Here is a 20,480-nt window from a genome sequence, read left to right as displayed (position 1 = left end):
GATGAATTCCTGCATTCATTTTCCCACAAATTTACTTTTGTCAATTAACAAATTGGAGCATGGTACGTAGCAGCACCTAGCCGTTGGTTAAGTGATATTTTTCATTTTTCATGTTAAAATGTTGGGAGAGTCTTCAAGTTTGAATATGTTCCGACATTTAATTTTGAAATGTAAAAACTACGCTAAAAATTTAATTGAAGTTAATTAATTTAGAATGACCTGCATCGCTGAGTAGCTTCAGGATGTCTACTGTTTTCAAAAGGTTGAGGGCTGCATGAAAGTATTGATATTGGCCTCCGAAGAGTTCTTCTGAACAAGTCCCATATTTCAGCCATTCATGCTTCCATAATTTCTCACTCCTCCTGCTTGGGCAGGAAAGTGATGGCCAATTTTTTTCCAAGCTCTGTCAGGTTTGTTGTTGATAGGCTTAGAGTAAAGACTATCAAAATGCACAAAGGTGAAAGGGAAGCCAGGGTTTATATTATTGATTTCCCCTAGCTACTTTCTAGGGGACTATTTATAATTGTTATGATAAAATGGTGGAGCTCTGGGATTTGGCATAATTCATTACTGATCTCTATTGGAGATATTTGGGGTGGAGAGCCACTTGAAATCTCAGCTATTTTTCTGTTCGCAGTTTTTAGGTTTGGAAGTTAATTATTAGTACCTTTTTTTTTTTTTTTCCAAACACAGGTGCCTTGTGTTGACATATTGAACACAATGGAGGAGGGCCTGGAGGTGCATTTCTAGACAGAGAAATTGCTTCTCTCAGATTTCCACTGAACTCCATGTCAGCTCTATAATTTGGCATTCCAATTCCAGGATCCCTATCGAGTTTCGAAAATTTCTCTAGCAAAGCTTTGGTTGTGGATGCTTTAGAATTATCATTAGTTCTGTGTGAACTTTCTTCCATGTGTTGCGAGGATGGACGATGAGAAATTTATTTGCTTGAGTAAAGTCTGGTCCAACAACCACTGCCATAATAAATTTAAAAGTTTATCAATATCTATATGTCTACTGACTAAGGTCTAGAATATCATGAGTTTTAAAAATATCGGTGGTTTAAAAATACAAAAATATCAATATTAATAAAAATTGAATAAAAATAATTGAAATTGTAAGAAAAATTTTAAAATTTTGATTGAAACTTTAGGGGATGTTTATGTAGTCAATTATCTATTGTTTTATCACAAAAATTTGGAAGGAAATGCATTGCATGGTGGGTTTGACTGATTTAAGTTGATTATATAGCGAGCTGACAAACACTGTGAGTGTAGAAAATATGTAGTAATTACTAAAAGAAACACACCATATAATCATTTATTTATAATGACTTACTATAATATTTCGTTGGAAAAACAACATCAGTGTCTAATAAAAATGATTATATATCAACAATATGGATCTCGAGCCTCTGCATTTAGCATCCGTGCATTTACACGCATTTAAGATAATGTTAACCATTAGATTAATTTAATGAACTTTAATAAGTCCACATCATCATAATTGTATTAATGCAATTATGATGATGTGGACTTATTTATATTCATTAGATTAATCTAATGGTTAATATTCTCTTAAATGCGTATAAATGCATGGATGCTAAATGCAGAGGCTCGAGATCCCAACAGTATATATATATACCAACGAAATTGAATTTATTACAAACTGTAATTTGAAATACAGTAAACAATAAATAAATGAAACTGACTTGGATTCGAGGTAGAGGCTTGCAGATTTGATGCAATGTCATAAAGACAGTAATTTCACCCCTTATCGGTGCTTGAAGTTCTACGGATGACTGTCTCCCAGGATTTAGCTGTTTATATTCTAAGCCCTACCACTAGGACTTAGAATTTGGCGAACTTTGTTTGTTTTCCTCTTAGACAATATCAATGTGCTTGTAGAATGCTTTTTCTGTGTTTAACGAATGAGGCCTCTTCTAATTTAAATAAACTTCTAAAACTCTATCATAAGAGTTACAATTGTTAAAAAAACAGTTATTTAAACTAATCCAAATTAATAAAAAATTATTAATTCGAAACTAAAAAATTAATTTAAATCTAAACTACCCAAGTGGCCCAAGGCCCATCTTTTTTATAATTAAATATTAAATATTATCTATATAATATTTAATGCCTAAATCGAATTTGAAGCTCAATTGGCTTTTACTTTGCCCAACTTCCAATTACTAAGTGTGGGACTACCACACGTATTAAGACCTCACTTTTTCTTCTTTCTACCAATGTGGGAATAAAGTCCTTGAATTTCATTCAAACTTCCAACATATTTTACACTTTATACATTACATGGTAAGATATATGAGTGACTTAGTACCACATAGAGTTCCTTTAAGATTCACATTTTTCATTGTCTTCATCATCTGTATACGTAAAGTACGTGTACTGTGAAGAGTACTCATCAAATGATAAATTCCCAAAATAGTTTTGCATGTAATTATTAACATGTCACCCGTATGGATCTGAGATTGGTTGACATTATCCATAAGCAACATCAGTTGAAGATTGGGTCTCGAATTCTTTCCATGAGCCGCTCAATTCCATCCCAAAAGGCATCAAATCCCCATGTGTGCGTGTGCAGTTGTGTGCTTGTGCAGCTTGGTTTTTTTTCTTTTTTTTTTCCATCCATGTACATATCCTGATATTATCAATAATATCCCAATATTTTATCCATATGTTACTGAAGAGAGAGCGAAATTCTCGGATTCGATATTTATGGTAGAAATTATCGATACTTATATGATAATTGCATAGAGAAGTTCCAAAATATCCTCCTCCTACAAAAGGATAATATCTATGATATTTCTCTGATATTATTGATTTTTTAGGCCTTGCTACTCACAAACCCAAAAAACATGTCGTCGTAAATTAGATAGAATGCAAGAGTAAGTTGTTTTAAAAAAAAAAAATCAAATTTTTACTGTTTACTAAGGTTATCCACTCAACCAAGCTCAAGGACAGTACTATGTCCATGCTAACACTTGTGGGTTATAACCTCGGCGACTTGATATTTTACTAGTCCAATATTAATATTTAGCCCACCAAAGCACACTTTTACACACTCCATCCCAGTGATCCTAGCCACATAAAATCTCTTTTTTTTTCTTTAGTTAACTAATCCCACAAGTGTGGCAGTAAGTAAAATAAAAACTAACCCCACATTAATATTTAATACTCAGCCCTTTTCAGAAAACACACATTCCTAGAGAACATCCTTTACTTTTTTCTATAAAAAAAAAAAGAACTTTACCTTTTCTAGTGTACATAAAACGTAAATTCAAAATTTTTTTTCTTATAAATTTTGGCTAGCTTCTTTTCATTTTTATTTTCCAAGTTGGCTTGGTTAGATGGAATAAAATGGTTCAGTTTTTTCTTCTTCTTCTTTTATGATGGATCATAAATGCTTTCAATTCTTTTTCCTTTCATGGAAAAATTTATCATGTAGTTGCGAATTGACCTTAAAATTCATACTTCAATGAAATTCGCTTGTACCTGTCAAGCTTTCTAGGTTTGTATGTAAGGTAAATTTAGCCCACCCTATTTTCAAATCCTGGGTCCGTCCCTGCCCAAGCTTATATGTACACAACTTATCAACATATTTATAGGCATATGGTGGCAAGTTTTTCCAATATGTAAAGATTTCAACGTCAGATTGCCTTCACAAATTAGCCTATCATTTAGTGCATTTGTTGAAGTCGAAAACTGGATTCAACTTAAAATGGGTGAAATGTGGTATCTTCAGCAAGTGATGGGAAGATGAGAACCTTTGGCAGTAACGCCTTCAGCAGGCACCACCAAGATACCAAGCTCGGTGAGACTATTAAACCTCTATCTCATTCTGAAAGGCCTGGTAGTCGAGGTCTAGAACCTCACAGTCGAGAATCTGTTCCTATCTCGATCACAATCGTTCAATAAAAAGCCAAGATCAATAACATATTCATCATCCACTCGTATCCAGAGTCATTTTTAATCCTGATACTGGCACGCCACGCATACATCATTAAGGAATGGCATATTTGTTAGCAAGTCTGCTCAATTCACTCGATTATTTTACATTGAAATAATTGACACGTGTTGAAAAGATTCATAGATCAACAAAAGAGGACATTTCAAAGCATCCTCCCAATTATTTTTTGTACTAATTAATCACATGCATTGCGATTTTCAATAGATTTGATACTCAATTTTCTCCATTTCCTAGGTCGGAAATTTCAACCTGGTTTGAAAAATAAAATAATTCTTGTTTTGAGCTGGCAGTCCTTAGGTTGAGCTGCATATGTTGCGCATAAAATAGACAAAATGGCACTTTGCCTCTCCCGAACCAAAGTGTAGCCTTGGGACTTGGGAATAGAAGCTAAACTTCGACTTCTCAATAAAGTTTTTCGTGTATTTATTGGAATTATAAATACTTTTATAGAATTGATCCAAGCTTACAATGAATGATATCACCGACGAGGGATCTAACTCTATATTTATTTATTGTTTTTTTTGTAGAAACTTGCATTAATTTGTTACTAAAATGAAGCTATGGCAAGAGGTACTCTGATCTCCCGCTTTGTAGATTGTAATTACAAGATTTACTTATAATTTTAATAGATTTTAATTCACGTAAGACTATGTATCCTTCAAAATAAAATTTTTCAAAGCGTGAATTGAATTCGGGTTAGCCAAAGTCCCTCAACCCCCACTCCTAGTATGCTTCAAGCTTCATTTAATGAAGATTGGTCTAGCAAAGCAAGGGCGTGGAAAACATGGTTAAACAAGTAATACCAAAATACCAAGTTGAGATGGAGAGCATTAAAAACTAGTCATGAAACACGGGCTTGTTCATTCATTGAGTCAGTAGTCTGCAATAAGCAACTTTGGCTCTGCCTCGAGTACAAAATGCCAACACAACAACACACAGAGAATAAAAAAGAAGCTTGTCTACAAGGAAAGAAGAGCCAAAAATTTGTCCAAAATGTGCGGGAAGCTCAACCAATCTATGCTGGGGGGATAATGAAGAGGGAGGAGAGGGCTTCCTAGATGAAGAATCTGACAGCTTTTGTGCTCTCTCTGCTAATCAGGTTTTATAGCAAAAAAAGTAAATAAAAAAACATTTGGTCAAAGAAAGTTTCAATTTGAGTTAGGAATATGTGTTTTGTTAAATTCAGAGAGACGGGCATGTGGCCCACCACTAATAACATCGATATTATCCTCAATTTAACCATCTATAAAGTCCAATAAGTGTGAGGTTTTATTATAGAAGGTCTTGGTGTTATTAGTAGTGGAACCACTTATTATAAGTTATAGTTTATTTAGTCAAGTTTATGATGTGAGACTTTATATTCTTCAACATGTTTTTGCTATGTTCTCCTTATTCTTAAGTTTTTGAATACCACAGTACTTTTTCTTATCTTTTAAAAGTCCCAATTGAATACCACCAGACTTGTACTGATTACTTAAAAATCCTAATTGAATATTAAGTTTCAAAGCAATCCATTAAAATCTCAATTGAAAGATTACTTAAAAATCCTAATTGAATACCACTAGACTTTTAAGCTTCAAAGATTTCCATTAAAATCTCAATTGAATACACTCCCCTTGTAAACACGAATTTCCTGCGACAAATGAGACAAGAACACGTGTACAAAATAATTTTGTATTAATGAAATTTAGGGTTACAATCTCTGTATTGAATCCTCTGATTCGATCTCCAAAGTGTTTAAAGAAAATTTGTGTTTGATACAAGGGTCTTAGAGACTTGATCTTGATCAAACGGGTAGCACGAAGCTTGTTTGGTGTTTGGGATTTTTCTATGATGAAGGAACCGGCACGTATTTGTTGTGCTTGGTGGCTCTTCCAAAGTAGGGCGAAGAATGCAGAGAGTTTTCTGTTTCTTCTGAGTGCTAGGTTTTTTTCTCCGACCCCTTCTTTCGTCTTGAAGCCTCCTATTTATAGGCTTTTGTCGGATGCTTGACCTAAATAACTTTCCCTATTTAAAACCTTGATTTGTGGGATTCTGATTTGATTTAAATCAATTCCCATAATCTGGCGATTTAACCAGATTATCTTCAATTGATTGACCTGATTAATATTTGATTTAAATCAAAGTCAATCACAGAAGATTCTTTCCTTTAATTTTGTCTTCATCTTGAACTGTTCGATGCACTCCGTCGGATGTCGCCATGTGTCATTTTTGACAACTAATCCGATTTTGATGAGTCACATGCCACATGGGCGAATTACGGGGCCCACGATTTAATCCACCGAACCCTAATTATTTTCTTGTCAATGGAATTTATTGCACCAAAATTTCTTTGTCTACAAATTGCCCCCACTTCATGATGCATTGTAGACATGTGCCTTTTCACATGTAGGAGGTGCAGCTTGAAGTGTTCCTTTTTTTTTTTTTTTTTTTTGGGGGTAGATATCATTGAGAATATCTAACCTATTTCCAACGTTGGTTTCCTTTTTTTTTTTTTTTTTTTTTTGGTAGATATCATTGAGAATATCTAACCTATTTCCAACGTTGGTTTCCCCCTTTTTTTTTTTTTTTTTTTGTGATATTATTAAGCTTAATAATATCCAATATTGGTAAGATCTTGGGAAGCAAGATACAAAATCCCATACTTTCCTAAACTAGGAATGAGAAACCCTACTAGGAGCTTTGATGGTCTTTGGTTTCTTTAAATTGCACTATGTTCATGAATATTGAGAAAAACTCCTCTTGTTGGCAAGAAGGTCTACGACTTTGAAGTTTGCATCATCCGAATTCTCAACAACCAAAGTGGTGAGAGTTGCTTGTTGGTAGGCTTGAACCCATTCTTTGTTTCATCATGTTCTTGTCAATTTTTTTTATATTATTTTTCTTCTTTCTTCTAGCCACAAGAACCTACCCTTGGCATGTTATTCTTTCTTTGTGCCGGCGTCTTCTTCTCCTTCTTCATCTATTTTTTTTTCTTTTTTTTTTTTTTTTTTTTTATCTTCTATTTTGGGTGCACTCCCACCATGCAACATCAAACTCAATATTGGCATACTATTGCTGTGCTTGCGTCGTCCTCTTTTTTTTTTTAGGTGCTTCAAAAGAAAGTGAAGAACGTAGACGTCCTATACCGCTTGGGTTTGATCCATCTCTCCGACTTGGTGATAACCCGCTCAAGCGCGTAGGCTTTACGTAAGTGGAGGATGAGTGAAGAACGTAGACGTCCTATACCGCTTGGGTTTGATCCATCTCTCCGACTTGGTGATAACCCATTCAAGCGCTTAGGCTTTACGTAAGTGGAGGACGAGTGAAGAACGTAGACGTCCTATACCGCTTGGGTTTGATCCATCTCTCCGACTTGGTGATAACCCGCTCAAGCGCTTAGGCTTTACGTAAATGGAGGATGGTGAAAAGAACGTTTGGTGCCTTGTGCAGTTTAGGCTCGTGCAGGCGAACGAAGGAGCAATTGGTGCTTTGTGCAGTTTAGGCTCGTGCAGGCGAAGGAGCGTTTGGTGCCTTGTGCATTTTTGACTCGTGCAGGCAAAGGAGCATTTTGGTGCCTTATGCAGTTTTGGCTCGTGCAGGCGAATGAGCATTTGGTGCCTTGTGCAGTTTTGGCTCGTGCAGGCGAAGGAGCGTTTGGTGCCTTGTGCAGTTTTGGCTCGTGCAGGCAAAGGAGCGTTTAGTGCCTTATGCAATTTTGGCTCGTGCTGGCGAATGAGCGTTTGGTGCCTTGTGCAGTTTTGGCTCGTGCAGGCGAAGGAGCGTTTGGTGCCTTGTGCAGTTTTGGCTCGTGCAGGCAAAGGAGCGTTTGGTGCCTTGTGCAGGCAAAGGAGCGTTTGGTACCTTATGCAGTTTTGGCTCGTGCTGGCGAAGGAGCGTTTGGTCGAATTTATGTTAAGCGAAGTGAGAAGTATCCTCCTTATGTTTTTCACCTCGGGAGGTGCTTGACGCATTATTCTTGAAGAATCCCTTGGGGAAGAAGTCATGTAGCATGATGGGGCTAGGCGACCTTTGTTTCAAGAGTTCATCTTTTGGAACCATTTTGTTCATATTTGATAATTCATTTCCTCTATGCCTTTTATGTGATTGAGGAGAACTTCTTTTGCTTACAAACCTTTTTGATCGAGGAGTTCTTGGCAAATGTGCACTCTTATGTAACTGCTTCCGAGTAGCCAATGCCCATCCTTCATTATTGTCATCGAATGAATCGACACTACTTTGACTTTTCACCCCAACACACTCATACGGATTGAGTTGATGGGTTTCAGAGAATGCCCCCAGTGATTGTAGTGAGGGCGAATGTGCCGAACCAGATAAGACAAATGAGATCGTAGCATGGTTAGACTCTACCACCTTGTCAAGATCCATTTCGATTCTTCCTTGTTGTGCCAACTTCATGATGAGATCTTTCAACACGAAGCACTTTTCCACTGGATGATTGATGACACGATGGTACATACAGTATTTCGGGTGGTTAATATGATTCATCTCTTCAGGGCGTTTGCACTCAGGTAACTCAATCACCTTCTTCTCAAGTAAGTCTTCCAGCATGCCTTCTACGTCAGAGTCTGGAAAAGGATACTTCTTCTCCTTCATTTCTTTTAGGGTGTGTCGTCGTGGTTCTTGATCTTGAGTTGACTCGGCCTTCCTCGCATCTTTCTTGCCTCGAGTGGAAATCTTCATTGGAGTAGCACTGATCGTCATTGACTCCAAGATGCGTGTCCTCAAAGAGTCTGCCCCATTTCTCGACGACTTGTCATTTCGATGATCACTCACCATTTCCTTTCTTCCATCGTGATTAGCGATACTTAGCTCTATGTCATGCGCACGAGTGGTCAATTCTTCAAAGCTACGGGGTTTGATCCCTTGAAGAATGTAGAGCAGACCCCAATGCATACCTTGAATGCACATCTCTACAGCCGATAACTCTGAGACTCGATCTTTGCAGTCGAGGCTTAATGAACGCCAACGATTGATGTAGTCAATAACAAGTTCGTCTTTTCGCTGCTTTGTGCTAGTGAGCTCTAGCATGCTAACTGAGCGACGAGTGCTATAGAAGCGGTTGAGGAATTCTCTCTCCATTTGTTCCCAGCTGTCAATTGACTCAGGTTCCAAGTCAATGTACCAGTTGAATGCAGTGCCTCGGAGTGATCGGACAAATTGCTTCACGAGATAATCGTCGTTAGTGCCAGCGCTGTTGCACATCTCGATGAAGTGGGCAACATGTTGTTTAGGGTTACCTTTTCCATCAAACTGCATGAACTTTGGAGGTTGATAGCCCGTTGGCATTCGAAGGTTGTCTAACCTTTTGGTGTAAGGCTTGGAATAGATAAATGTATCTTGAGAAGGTCCACCATATTGAGCCCTGATGGTGTTCGTGATCATGTCCTGAAGTTGTTGGATAGATAAAGAACCCACCGAGGCTGTGTCGCCTTTTCCGTGCGACTTATCACCCGACTCTGTTTCATGACCCAATCCTTTCTCACTGGATTCAGCTTCATGATGTGATTCTTTCTTATGCACGTCTTGGCTAGGTTCCTTATCTTGATGTGTCTCCCACTTGTTAATGAGAGAAGCAATCTGCACATCCTTCTCTTCGACCATCTTCGTCAGTTTCGTGACCGCTTCACTCATATAGGCCAGTTGTTCTTCAATAGACATTGCTCCCGTCACCATGACCTGCATAGCCATAGAATAAGACTCACCTACAGACGCCGAGGCAATCTTCTTCTGTTGGTCGTCAGGTGGGGATCCATGGTATGAATCTGTGCTCGAGTCAACGTCTGAAACAGGCGAGAGTAAGCATTCTCCTGAATTCTTCGAACATGAAAAACTCTTTTCTTCGTTCGAAGAGTTTCTCTCATCCGCTCTGACGATAGTCTTCCTTGCCAAATTGATGACTGGTTCACGCCTTCGGTTCACATCTTTCGCCTTGGCTTGAGTCGGTATGGAAGTGACATGTCAAGTTACGGATATCGCCTTGGCCTTGCTCCGGGTGACGACCCCAGCAGAATCTTCGCTTGAGAAGGAGGTGCTCACGCTTTTGCCTCTCGTCGCGGGAACGGATTGAATCTTCTTGGAAGCCATCGTTTTTCGATGTGTTGATTGATTTTGGAACTGGAGAAAGAGATGAGAGGCAGAGATTGTCCCACCGGGCGTGCCAAATTTGTAAACACGAATTTCCTGCGACAAATGAGACAAGAACACGTGTACAAAATAATTTTGTATTAATGAAATTTAGGGTTACAATCTCTGTATTGAATCCTCTGATTCGATCTCCAAAGTGTTTAAAGAAAATTTGTGTTTGATACAAGGGTCGTAGAGACTTGATCTTGATCAAACGGGTAGCACGAAGCTTGTTTGGTGTTTGGGATTTTTCTATGGTGAAGGAACCGGCACGTATTTGTTGTGCTTGGTGGCTCTTCCAAAGTAGGGCGAAGAATGCAGAGAGTTTTCTGTTTCTTCTGAGTGCTAGGTTTTTTTTCTCCGACCCCTTCTTTCGTCTTGAAGCCTCCTATTTATAGGCTTTTGTCGGATGCTTGACCTAAATAACTTTCCCTATTTAAAACCTTGATTTGTGGGATTCTGATTTGATTTAAATCAATTCCCATAATCTGGCGATTTAACCAGATTATCTTCAATTGATTGACCTGATTAATATTTGATTTAAATCAAAGTCAATCACAGAAGATTCTTTCCTTTAATTTTGTCTTCATCTTGAATCGTTCGATGCACTCCGTCGGATGTCGCCATGTGTCATTTTTGACAACTAATCCGATTTTGATGAGTCACATGCCACATGGGCGAATTACGGGGCCCACGATTTAATCCACCGAACCCTAATTATTTTCTTGTCAATGGAATTTATTGCACCAAAATTTCTTTGTCTACACCCCTTATTTTATTTTCTTTTATTATGGGCAGGATGGCTTGGCCCGATATTATGTCGAGTAGGGCTTGGGTTAAAATTTGAAATCCAAGCCCGACCTTAGTCTGACTTGTTCGAGCCCGATGTAGCCTGGCTCGTGTAGACCCAGTCAAGCCTGTCCATTTCATATTTAAAAAATATTATTTGTAAATCTTTAGTCTATATTATGTATGATATTTGGCTATGAATTATGACATATTTAATCAAAGATACAATATATTTAGTTTATAATATATCTATATATATAAAGCAAAAGGCAGAGAATGGTGAAACATTCAAAATACCAGAAAATGCCCTTGGTTAATGCAAACATTAAGAATTCAAATTATTAATTAAATGAGGATAATATAGTAAATTCACACTTTTTCATATTTAAAAAAATTAAAAGAAAAAGAAAAAGCAGATAATGGATCCTATTTTTATGGAACACAACTACCCATTATCTTTTTTAATTCTAAAATAAATTTACTTATTTTTTTTAAAAAACCTCTCGCAAGCGCGGAAGCGCGTGCAGAGAGGCTAGTATATATAAAACAAAAGGTAGAGAATGGTGAAACTTCAAAATACCAGAAAATGCCATTTGTTAATTCAAACATTAAGAATTGAAATTATTAATTAAATGAGGATAATATGGTAAATTCATATTTTTTAATATTAAAAAAATTAAAATTAAAAACAAAATAAGATAATAGGTCCTACTTTTATGGAACATAACTACCCTGTTATCTTTTCTTAATTCTAAAAAAAAATAAAAAAGAAAAAAAAATCAATTGGCACATGCATGAACATGCGTCAAGAGACTAGTATGCAATATAGTTGAATATTATTTATAATAATATAATTTCAATGAGCGGACCAACGGTTCATATGGGTAGGCTTGGGACAAGACATTGAAACCCAAGCTCAACCCAATCGGGCCCTAAATAATAACTATGCTGAAATGGCCCAGTTCAAGCTCAACCCAAGCATGAAATCTTTGAGTTTTGGTTGGCCCGACCTCATTGTTGAACCATAACTAAACCTATGATTTTGTTTCCAATCTTTAAATGTGTATATTGTTCATATGTAAATATGGTTATGTAGGCTATTTATTTGTTGTCACTCCAGACCTCGATAAACTCAAGGGTCGGCTTTGAATGGAGCTAAGATGAATGACTGGAAGAAAGCCTAAGGACTTCTCATTAAGCATTAAGGAAAAATCACATTTTGATCATAATTAAGATCGTTTATATGCTAAGTGTGATACTTCACAAACAGACTGAGTTATTATATAACTAGCCTCTCTACACGCACTCCCAACCGTAAAAGAGACCCTTTTTTTTTTTTTTTTTTCATCATGAGCACTACGTGGAACTTGAAGATCTGCTTAAAAATTCATGCATGTTGAGAGCCTAATTTTTCTCCATTCATTTGCCAAGATATATAACTATATATAGTAAAAATGAATTCAGAAAATTGCAGAACATTTGAGAAGATCATAAACTATATTTAGGGCAATTAGATGAATACCTTTTTGTCGAGGATGTTAGAAATTGAAAGCCATCTCTGTAAACTTATTACATAAATTCTTTAGACACACTTAGAATCACATGAAGAAGAAAAATTATCGAAACACATAAAAATATTAATAGCAATAGTACATACCTAAAGATGTCATTGATAAAAAGTTCAAAAGAAGGTCTACTCTTTGTAGATTCCTTACGTTCAACCAGCAATAGGGACTAGATGTTTTGAACGACACTTACTAAGAGAGCAGGGACCTCCTTTTATGTTGATACAAAACCCTAATTAAATCCACCTATTAAAGAGCAGGGACCTCCTTGGTATCATATACATTTCCTTATTCACACCTCATAAGGACTTTGGAGGTCCATATAATCAGGATATCCTTGACCAAAATAATAATAATAATAATAATAATCAGGATATCCTTGACCAAAATAATAATAATAATAATAATAATCAGGATATCCTTCATTGAAGTGTATTGGACTCGTCTTTATGCATACCAATCCCTAGCCTCACTTGAATAAGAATCCACCTCCTTGGCGACTAAGTCCAGCTAGATTCCCCTCTTACTCAATATCACTTGCATTAAATAAAAAATTTCACTTATAATACACTAGCCTCTTTTCCACGCCTGCGAGAGGTTTTTTTTATTATTTATTTTTATTTAAAATTTAAAATTTATTTTAGAATTAAAAAAGATAATGGATAGTTGTGTTCCATAAAAATAAATTCATTATTTGATTTTTCTTTTAATTTTAATTTTTTAATATGAAAAAGTACGAATTTATCATATTATCCTCATTTAATTAATAATTTCAATTTTTAATGTTTACATTAACCAAAGGCATTTTATGATATTTTGAATGTTTCACTATTTTCTGCCTTTTGCTTTATATATAGATATATATATATATATGTATATCCCTCAAATAGTTTTGCATTAAAATGCTTCGAGACCACAATTTAATATAAAAAAGATAAAATAGTGTTCGGCCTGATTTCATCACAGGCCAAAATGTGGATGGTATGAGTTTATTAGAAAATCACATGATTCGGGTTTGGGTTATTTATTGAATGAAGCCCAATTTGTTTCTTGATTTATTTAGGAGACCCATATTTAGAAGGAAACTTTTAAGTGTCTATTATCTTTATGTCAAGTGTGGTCATTTGATAAGATTTCACAAAAATTTGCACACAACTTACGTAGAAATTACAACTAAATTGACTTTAGGTGCAGAAATAAATGCTCTTAGTCACTTAAGTTATTATTTAGAAGATCCTTGCTTTAAGGCTTGCGATATAAATAGAATCCATATGTTCAAAAAATAAATACTCTTTAACTACTTGAATTACAAATCTCTCTTTTAAATAATGAAAATTTTAGGCTTGCGATCAATTTCCTTTCAAAGCAAAACTTCAAATGCCTAGGACACTTCCAAATTTAATTATATAGTGTATATCTTTCACTAAAAACGTGTCAGTCATTGGGCACGGTCCCGCTGCCACCTCTGCACTTGCGCAACGGGTTTTGATACAAACAAGCCCCGCACTTATCCATTTTGTTCTCTTTCTCTCTCTGTTTTGGCTAGGCTCAAGCTTAACTCGTTGTCTCTCTGTCCTGCTCTGTAAGTTTTCTGTTTTTCTTCTTTAACTCATATTGCTTTCGTTTTCTGGTTATACCTGGGATATCTGCATTGGTCATTTTAAAATTATTGGTTCGATTCTCTCTAGCTTTATTTCTTAAAGTTTTCCTATTGGATGATGTCCTTGTTAATTTTTCTTTCTATCGCCTCGGCCTCCCTCTTGACCAAAATAAATAAATAAATTCCTACTGGATGCATTTGATGGTTCCTTGCCTGATTCTATGACATTTAAGGGATGTGGGTTTTCTGGGTTTTGCATAAATTTTGTCCAGAGATGGAGTTTGTTGTGGTCTGTTGCGGTTAACATAGTCGGATGTGGTTGAACATTTTTTTTTTCTTTCTATTTTTTAAGGTTTTGTTCACTCTTTACTCTTATTGTCTCTTCCCGAAATTTATTTTAGTTATCATAGTAGGTTGATTGGGTCTGGCCTTGAAACCTTCTTTAGCTTACATCATCGTTCTATTGAATTATTTTCTGCGAAGAATCTCGCTTCACCAACTTGAATGGAAAAGTACCATATTTTATGAGAAGTGTAGTTAATAATAAATGAACAAGAATTCTCTTATCTTTAGGATGGAAATTTGCATAATTTAAAGTCTCCAAAGTCTATATTGTTTAGGATCTGATTGATAATCTGCATGTCTTATTTTTCTTTTTTACAATTAAACAGAGAGGAGGCAGATGAAGATGAGATTAGAGAAAAGAGGTGAAAGCTGAGGGAGAGAGGACATAAAATAGTTTTTAAAATAAAAACTAAAATTAATATCATATGCTTTTTGGTTTTTTAATTTTAGCTATCCAGTCACCCCCCAACATCTCTCATTTCTCTCTCTAAAATAGGAAGGGGAAAAAAAACTTTATCGGACCACAAATGCCGTAGGTATCATTTTCATCTAGTGATGTTAAAGTATTGCCGAAGTTGTTAAAATGAGAATCTATTGCATCAACCTCTATTAGTCATTTACCACACCCCTAGATAGTGAAAATTAGAAAGGTATATGGAACACTTGAAAGATGCTAATTTCTAGTATTGGAAACTAGATGATATTTTGCTTTCATACTTGTTTACTTTGAATTTCATTTAGTGTGATGTTAAAATTTTAAGACAAAGCTCGAATAAGAACTACTAATCAAAGTTTACGTGGTTTGTCTCTTTTTGTACTTTGGTTTAAAGTTTCTGACTTACAATAGAATAATCTGGCTGGAGAAGTTTTTAATTGTAATTTGTGTGGTTTGTCAAAAACTATCAGGGAAATTACTGCCTGCACTTTTACATTTTTCTTGCATGATGGCCATCTAGCATATTCTTTTTTTATCATTTTATTTTGTTCTCTTGTTTCCTTTTCTGTTCTTTTTGAAGGAGTTATTGATTATGCAGGATATCAGGAACTCAAATGAAGGCTACAGAATGTCTTGCAACTTGTGGACAGATAGTTGATCAGAAAAGGCACTGATACCCATGGATGTGATGGCATTGGTTTCTGAATTACTAACTAACATAATAATCTTAGTGACTAGGCCTTTTTCACTTTTCAAGCTGTTATGCTTGTTTGGCATAAAAACTACTTTTATTATCGTTTATACATGCATAGAGTTGATGATGGCATCAGTCTGCTTCCATGTGAACCTATTCTGGAGAATAACGATGTGGACATTTGCACTTATATCTCTGCCTGGGCGAGTTTTAACTGCCTTAGAGAGGGAGAGACAGGTCAGTTTTATCTGCTTTCAGTAACTTTTAGTCTCCTATTTTGAATACAAACCTGATTTCTGAATTTTTATTTGGTGAAAATGACCACATTGATCATGTCATATCTTCTAAAGGGAGTCGACTGACATGTTTGGTATTGACTGACATGTTGTTTGGTACTTATTACTAAAAATATCGAATATAGGGATTCAGAAAAATGGGCATTCTAACCACATCTTTTTTTTCCTTTCTTTGTCGGTTTTCTTCCTTAACTATTTGTTATTATATATTGCTTTGTTCCTTGGGTGATTGAGCACAATTTTTCTACTAAAATCTCAAACTAGTGAATGCTCACTCATTTTGTGTAACAAAAGTTTAGGTCAAAGAGAGAAGTATTAAGTTGGCCATGTCAACTCAGGTTTAAATTCCAATTAAGGACCCATGAACCAAAGAGGTAAAACAGATGGAAACAGGGTTGAAGGAAGGGTTTTGAAGAAAAAGAAGGAAATTGCATGCTATTTTGAGTACGTTGTATGTACAAGCAGGAAGAATAAATATACATGAGTTGGCCAATATGTAGAAACTGAAGGATAAACTTGGTGAGAATGCTCATTTTACAGAAGTTACTGTAACCATCCTTGTAGTATGCTTCTGATACAGCACTTACTGTATACTGCAAATAATTTATTTAACTGTCAAAGCTGTCAAAGTGGTTGCATGTGTGAGTGCATGCGTACACTTCTTGTGTCTCTTTAAAAAACTCTGTAAGGTTAGTTCTATTTGAAATTAACTCTTCATTATGCAGGTTAAATCTCTCCTTATTAGACTCTGTAAGGTAATTATATTTGGAATAAAGCATGTAAAGATAATGGGTGGTTAGATTTGTGCACTAGCTGCAGACCAGGATGATGGTTTTTGTTTGTTTACTATGCCTGTTCTTTCTTTTCTTGATGGTTATTTGCAGTTGTTTGGCTCTTAGTTTTTGTTCCTACTTGCAATTTCGTAGATTTTTTTTTTTCCCGGTTTATTCCACTGTATTAATCTTTTATCTTGTTATTATAGTTCCTATATTACACATTCTCACAGTATGCCTGACTTATGAGAATTATTGCCGTGCAAGCAGCTGGAACGGCATTTACTTGATATGCAAATTGAGTTGGAGAATCTGGCATGGGATAGGAAAGAACTTCAGGAACATCTACAAACAGCCATTAAAGAACAAAAAATGATGGAGTTGATATTAGCAGAACTTGAAGAGGAGCATGACAAGGCCATTGCTAAAATTGAACTGCTAGCAAGCGAGGTAAAGATTTTATCATCCTCTTGCATGCAACCAGAGTGGTGGTCCAATGATCCGAACTTTTAAATTTTTAGATATCATTCAACATTCATCCATAAAATGAGCAGAAAGGGAAATCATGAAGACGTAACAATATGGTTTGGATCACTGGATCATGTTAAGGGTTGGGTACACATGCAGTCCCTTCTGGTTCTTATAAAAAGTGATCCTTCTTAATGAATTTCTTCTGAAACTAATTGCCTAAGTTCAATGATTAACCATATGCAAACTACAGACAGAGACCAAAAACCTTCATTTGCTTTTACTACTGAGATTGAAAACAATGCTGTATACACTACATGAACAATGAAGATCCTTGCTTCAGCATTAAATAAGATCATGTAACAGATTAGGGTATGATTTCTCAGTTCTTAAAGAAAACACTAGAAGAAGTGTTAACTCAGGTTTCTTGCAATGGGACATTAGATTGTGTCTTTCTATACATAGACATAATTATGCCGCTATCGAATACTGACCCTTGTATGTGCTCTGACAGTTACACGATCTGAAAACTGAAAATCTTCGGCTAAGAGAAATTCAGGGCAAAGGATATTGGAACAATAAAGGTAGAGATGAAACAGGCAATGTCAAGGACTTAGCCATTGCTGACTATGGCATTCCCTATGGGATCCCGTCATGGAAATCCCGTTATGATGGAAGCGGTATGATCCTCCAAGACCTTCTGATGCACAAAGATGCTTGGGGAGACGAGAGCAAAACTAAAACAGAGTTGCTCAAAATCTTAAGAAATGAATCAATATCTAGTGGGCCTATACATCCTGTTATGTCTGAAATCAACCTGAGACATTTAGATATGAGTGAAGTTTTGGACCAGCGAAGGGGTATTGCAATCAAACAGAGTCTTTTCAGTGCAGTGTTATCACTTTTGGTTGGAATAATTGTTTGGCAAGCTGAAGACCCTTGCATGCCCCTCGTTGTTGCTCTCTTCACCGTAGTTGGTATGTCACTGAAGAGTGTGGTTCAGTTTTTCTCCACCATAAACAACAGACCTGCTTCTGATGCTGTTGCTCTCTTAAGCTTCAACTGGTTCATACTTGGCACGCTTACCTACCCGACATTGCCGAAGGTAGCTCATATGGTGGCCATAGTGGCATTAAATTTTGTGGACCGAGCATTGAGCTTGCTTGGTTTTTCTTTTTTCCTAGCTTAAGTCTCCCGGCCTTTTCATACACTACATGTACAATAGACCCTGAAATATGAAGTTTTGTTTGTTGTATATACATGGTTTACACTTTGTACAGTAGCGTGTTCTGCTATTCAATTTTTCCTGGTGCATTTTCTTGTATCTTTCACATTTCTGTTGACCAACTGTGATTTTGGCAACTTTAGGTGATGAAGATAAATCCGATGGGACAGCCATGTGGCATAGTCTAATTTAAGGTTTATTCGAAATTCTGATGTAAATGCAAGCTTTTAAAGTAAATGTAACTACAATTGTGCTAGCAACAGTCGTCCACGTCACAACAATGTAGAAAAGTTCAACAATTAAGGATAAATTCAACTAAGGATGTCACCACAATGTGGAAAAGTTCAACAATCAAGGATAAGTTCAACAACTAAGGATTTACCTGGCGAAAAGTCCAACAATCAAGGGTCTGTTCCAAGTTCGAGGCATAAATCTAGGGTGTAAATTGGTTGGCTTGTACAATTTAAGTTTGATTCGTGTTTGGCTTGTTAGCAAAATGAGCCGAGCTGAGTAAACTAGCTTGAGCTTTAGTTTACTCAGCTCATGAAGCTGGTGAGCAACTCGTAGTTCTTTTACGAGAAAGCTCGAGTTTGATTTGAGCTCAGCTCGTTCCTTAAAACGTGGCTCAGATTGACTTGGGAATTTTGCATCAGAGTATTAGGGTAATGCGGAATTGTGGATAACAATGGATGGCAGATATTGAAGAGGGGACGCATCAATAACGTTATTGCAGGAATTAAGCACACGTAGGTGAATGGATAAAGGACTGAAGCACACATAAGTATATTGATTATAGAGGCTGCTAAGTTTGATTTGCTCATCCATTTTGGAATTTGATGGTATGAGCTGACGCAGTGCTTTCTGTTCTCCTCTAGTCATAAAGGCATCTGTCTGGCTAAGGAGACTTTTTTGGGTTAGTTTTTGTTTTATTTTCTGCTTTACCAAAACGGTAACCAAAAAAAAAAAAAAAAAAACAACTGTTGTCCCAAAGGAGAATCATGTCTGACTTTCCCATCTTAATCTGTGCTGTTAAATCTGCAAGTGAACTTGTGTAATGCCTATTTCCTTCTTGAGAAATATAGCTACACTACACAACATTGGAAACAGCAGAAATACAGCAGTCTATTTATCAGGGTTGAACCTTCTCGCATTAATTTGTAGCTGTAGGGTGGTCCCTATATAGGACAAAGGTCCAGAGTGGACAACCTTTTCTTAGTTTTCTTAGCTCATCTCAAAATCTTATACCCAATTTCTCATATTGGGTCCTGATATTTGCCCAAAATATTCAAAATCAAGTGGATTTCGTTTCGATTCTAATTTGTAATCCAACTCATAAATAACGGTTTATGATTTTTTGGGTCTAAGACCAACTTATTATTGGGCTAATTCAAACAAACTGAATTCTCTTGTGATCGAGTTAGTTGACCCGAAATTGTGCACACATAGAGTGTGGTTGTAGTCTACGGGTTGAGTTGCGTCGGTTTTGGTCTCAACTAGTAACCCAATTCATACATAGCAGTTTATGATTTCTTAAGCTCACGACCCGCTTATTATTAGGCCAATCCAACTCTCTTGTAATCGGGTGAGACGGTTCGGTCATATTGAACCAAAAACCGAACTGAAATTGTGCCCATCCCTACTCCCTATCTCTCTTTCCTCCTTTCTTCCATCTGCAGCTGCCAAATGGGTTTTAATTTAAACACATAATAGGCTTTTCACTAGTTCTTGAAAAAGAAAAATGGAAAAATATAAAAGATGATAATGGATTAAATTTACATAACAATAACAGTACTAGCAACACATAACACAACAGTTGTAAAACACCATAATACTAGTAATAACGTTCGTATCCAACTTATAACATGGAGCCTTGTTTGTCGAAATTTATTGAGGGGTGTTTTTTATTTTAGTAATAGTTCATGACACCACACTTTTATATGTGTTAACAGTTAACTATTAATTTACTTTTTATAACCATGAATACACTTTTTATGACCCTTAAATTACTATTTATAATTCTTAATAACTTTTTATTACTTTTGTTGACATATGATCTCCACCGAGCCGATTGACTAATTGCATGACTCAATCATGCGTTACCAATGCCATGAAAATGGGCAGACACACACAGGGACAAATGGGGTCAGGCTACCCTATGGCAACCCACAAATCAGCA

At 36.1% G+C, this 20,480-nt stretch overlaps 1 protein-coding gene across 2 annotated transcripts; it reads left to right on the top strand.

The window, feature by feature from the left end:
* LOC18777919 lies at positions 13,919-18,410 on the top strand. Of its 2 annotated transcripts, none has more exons than XM_020564401.1 (4): positions 13,919-14,049; positions 15,447-15,779; positions 16,882-17,061; positions 17,594-18,410. In XM_020564401.1, the coding sequence occupies exons 2-4, from the start codon at positions 15,528-15,530 to the stop codon at positions 18,266-18,268; spliced, it is 1,107 nt and encodes a 368-aa protein (XP_020419990.1). In that variant the 5' UTR covers positions 13,919-14,049; positions 15,447-15,527; the 3' UTR covers positions 18,269-18,410. The 2 variants fall into 2 exon arrangements, with proteins under 2 accessions (XP_020419990.1, XP_020419989.1); XM_020564400.1 differs by lacking the exon at positions 13,919-14,049 and adding an exon at positions 14,077-14,139.

This window comes from Prunus persica, chromosome G5 (genome assembly GCF_000346465.2).
Source record: "Prunus persica cultivar Lovell chromosome G5, Prunus_persica_NCBIv2, whole genome shotgun sequence".
NCBI lineage: Eukaryota > Viridiplantae > Streptophyta > Magnoliopsida > Rosales > Rosaceae > Prunus > Prunus persica.
This window is presented reverse-complemented; position numbering and strand designations above follow the sequence as displayed.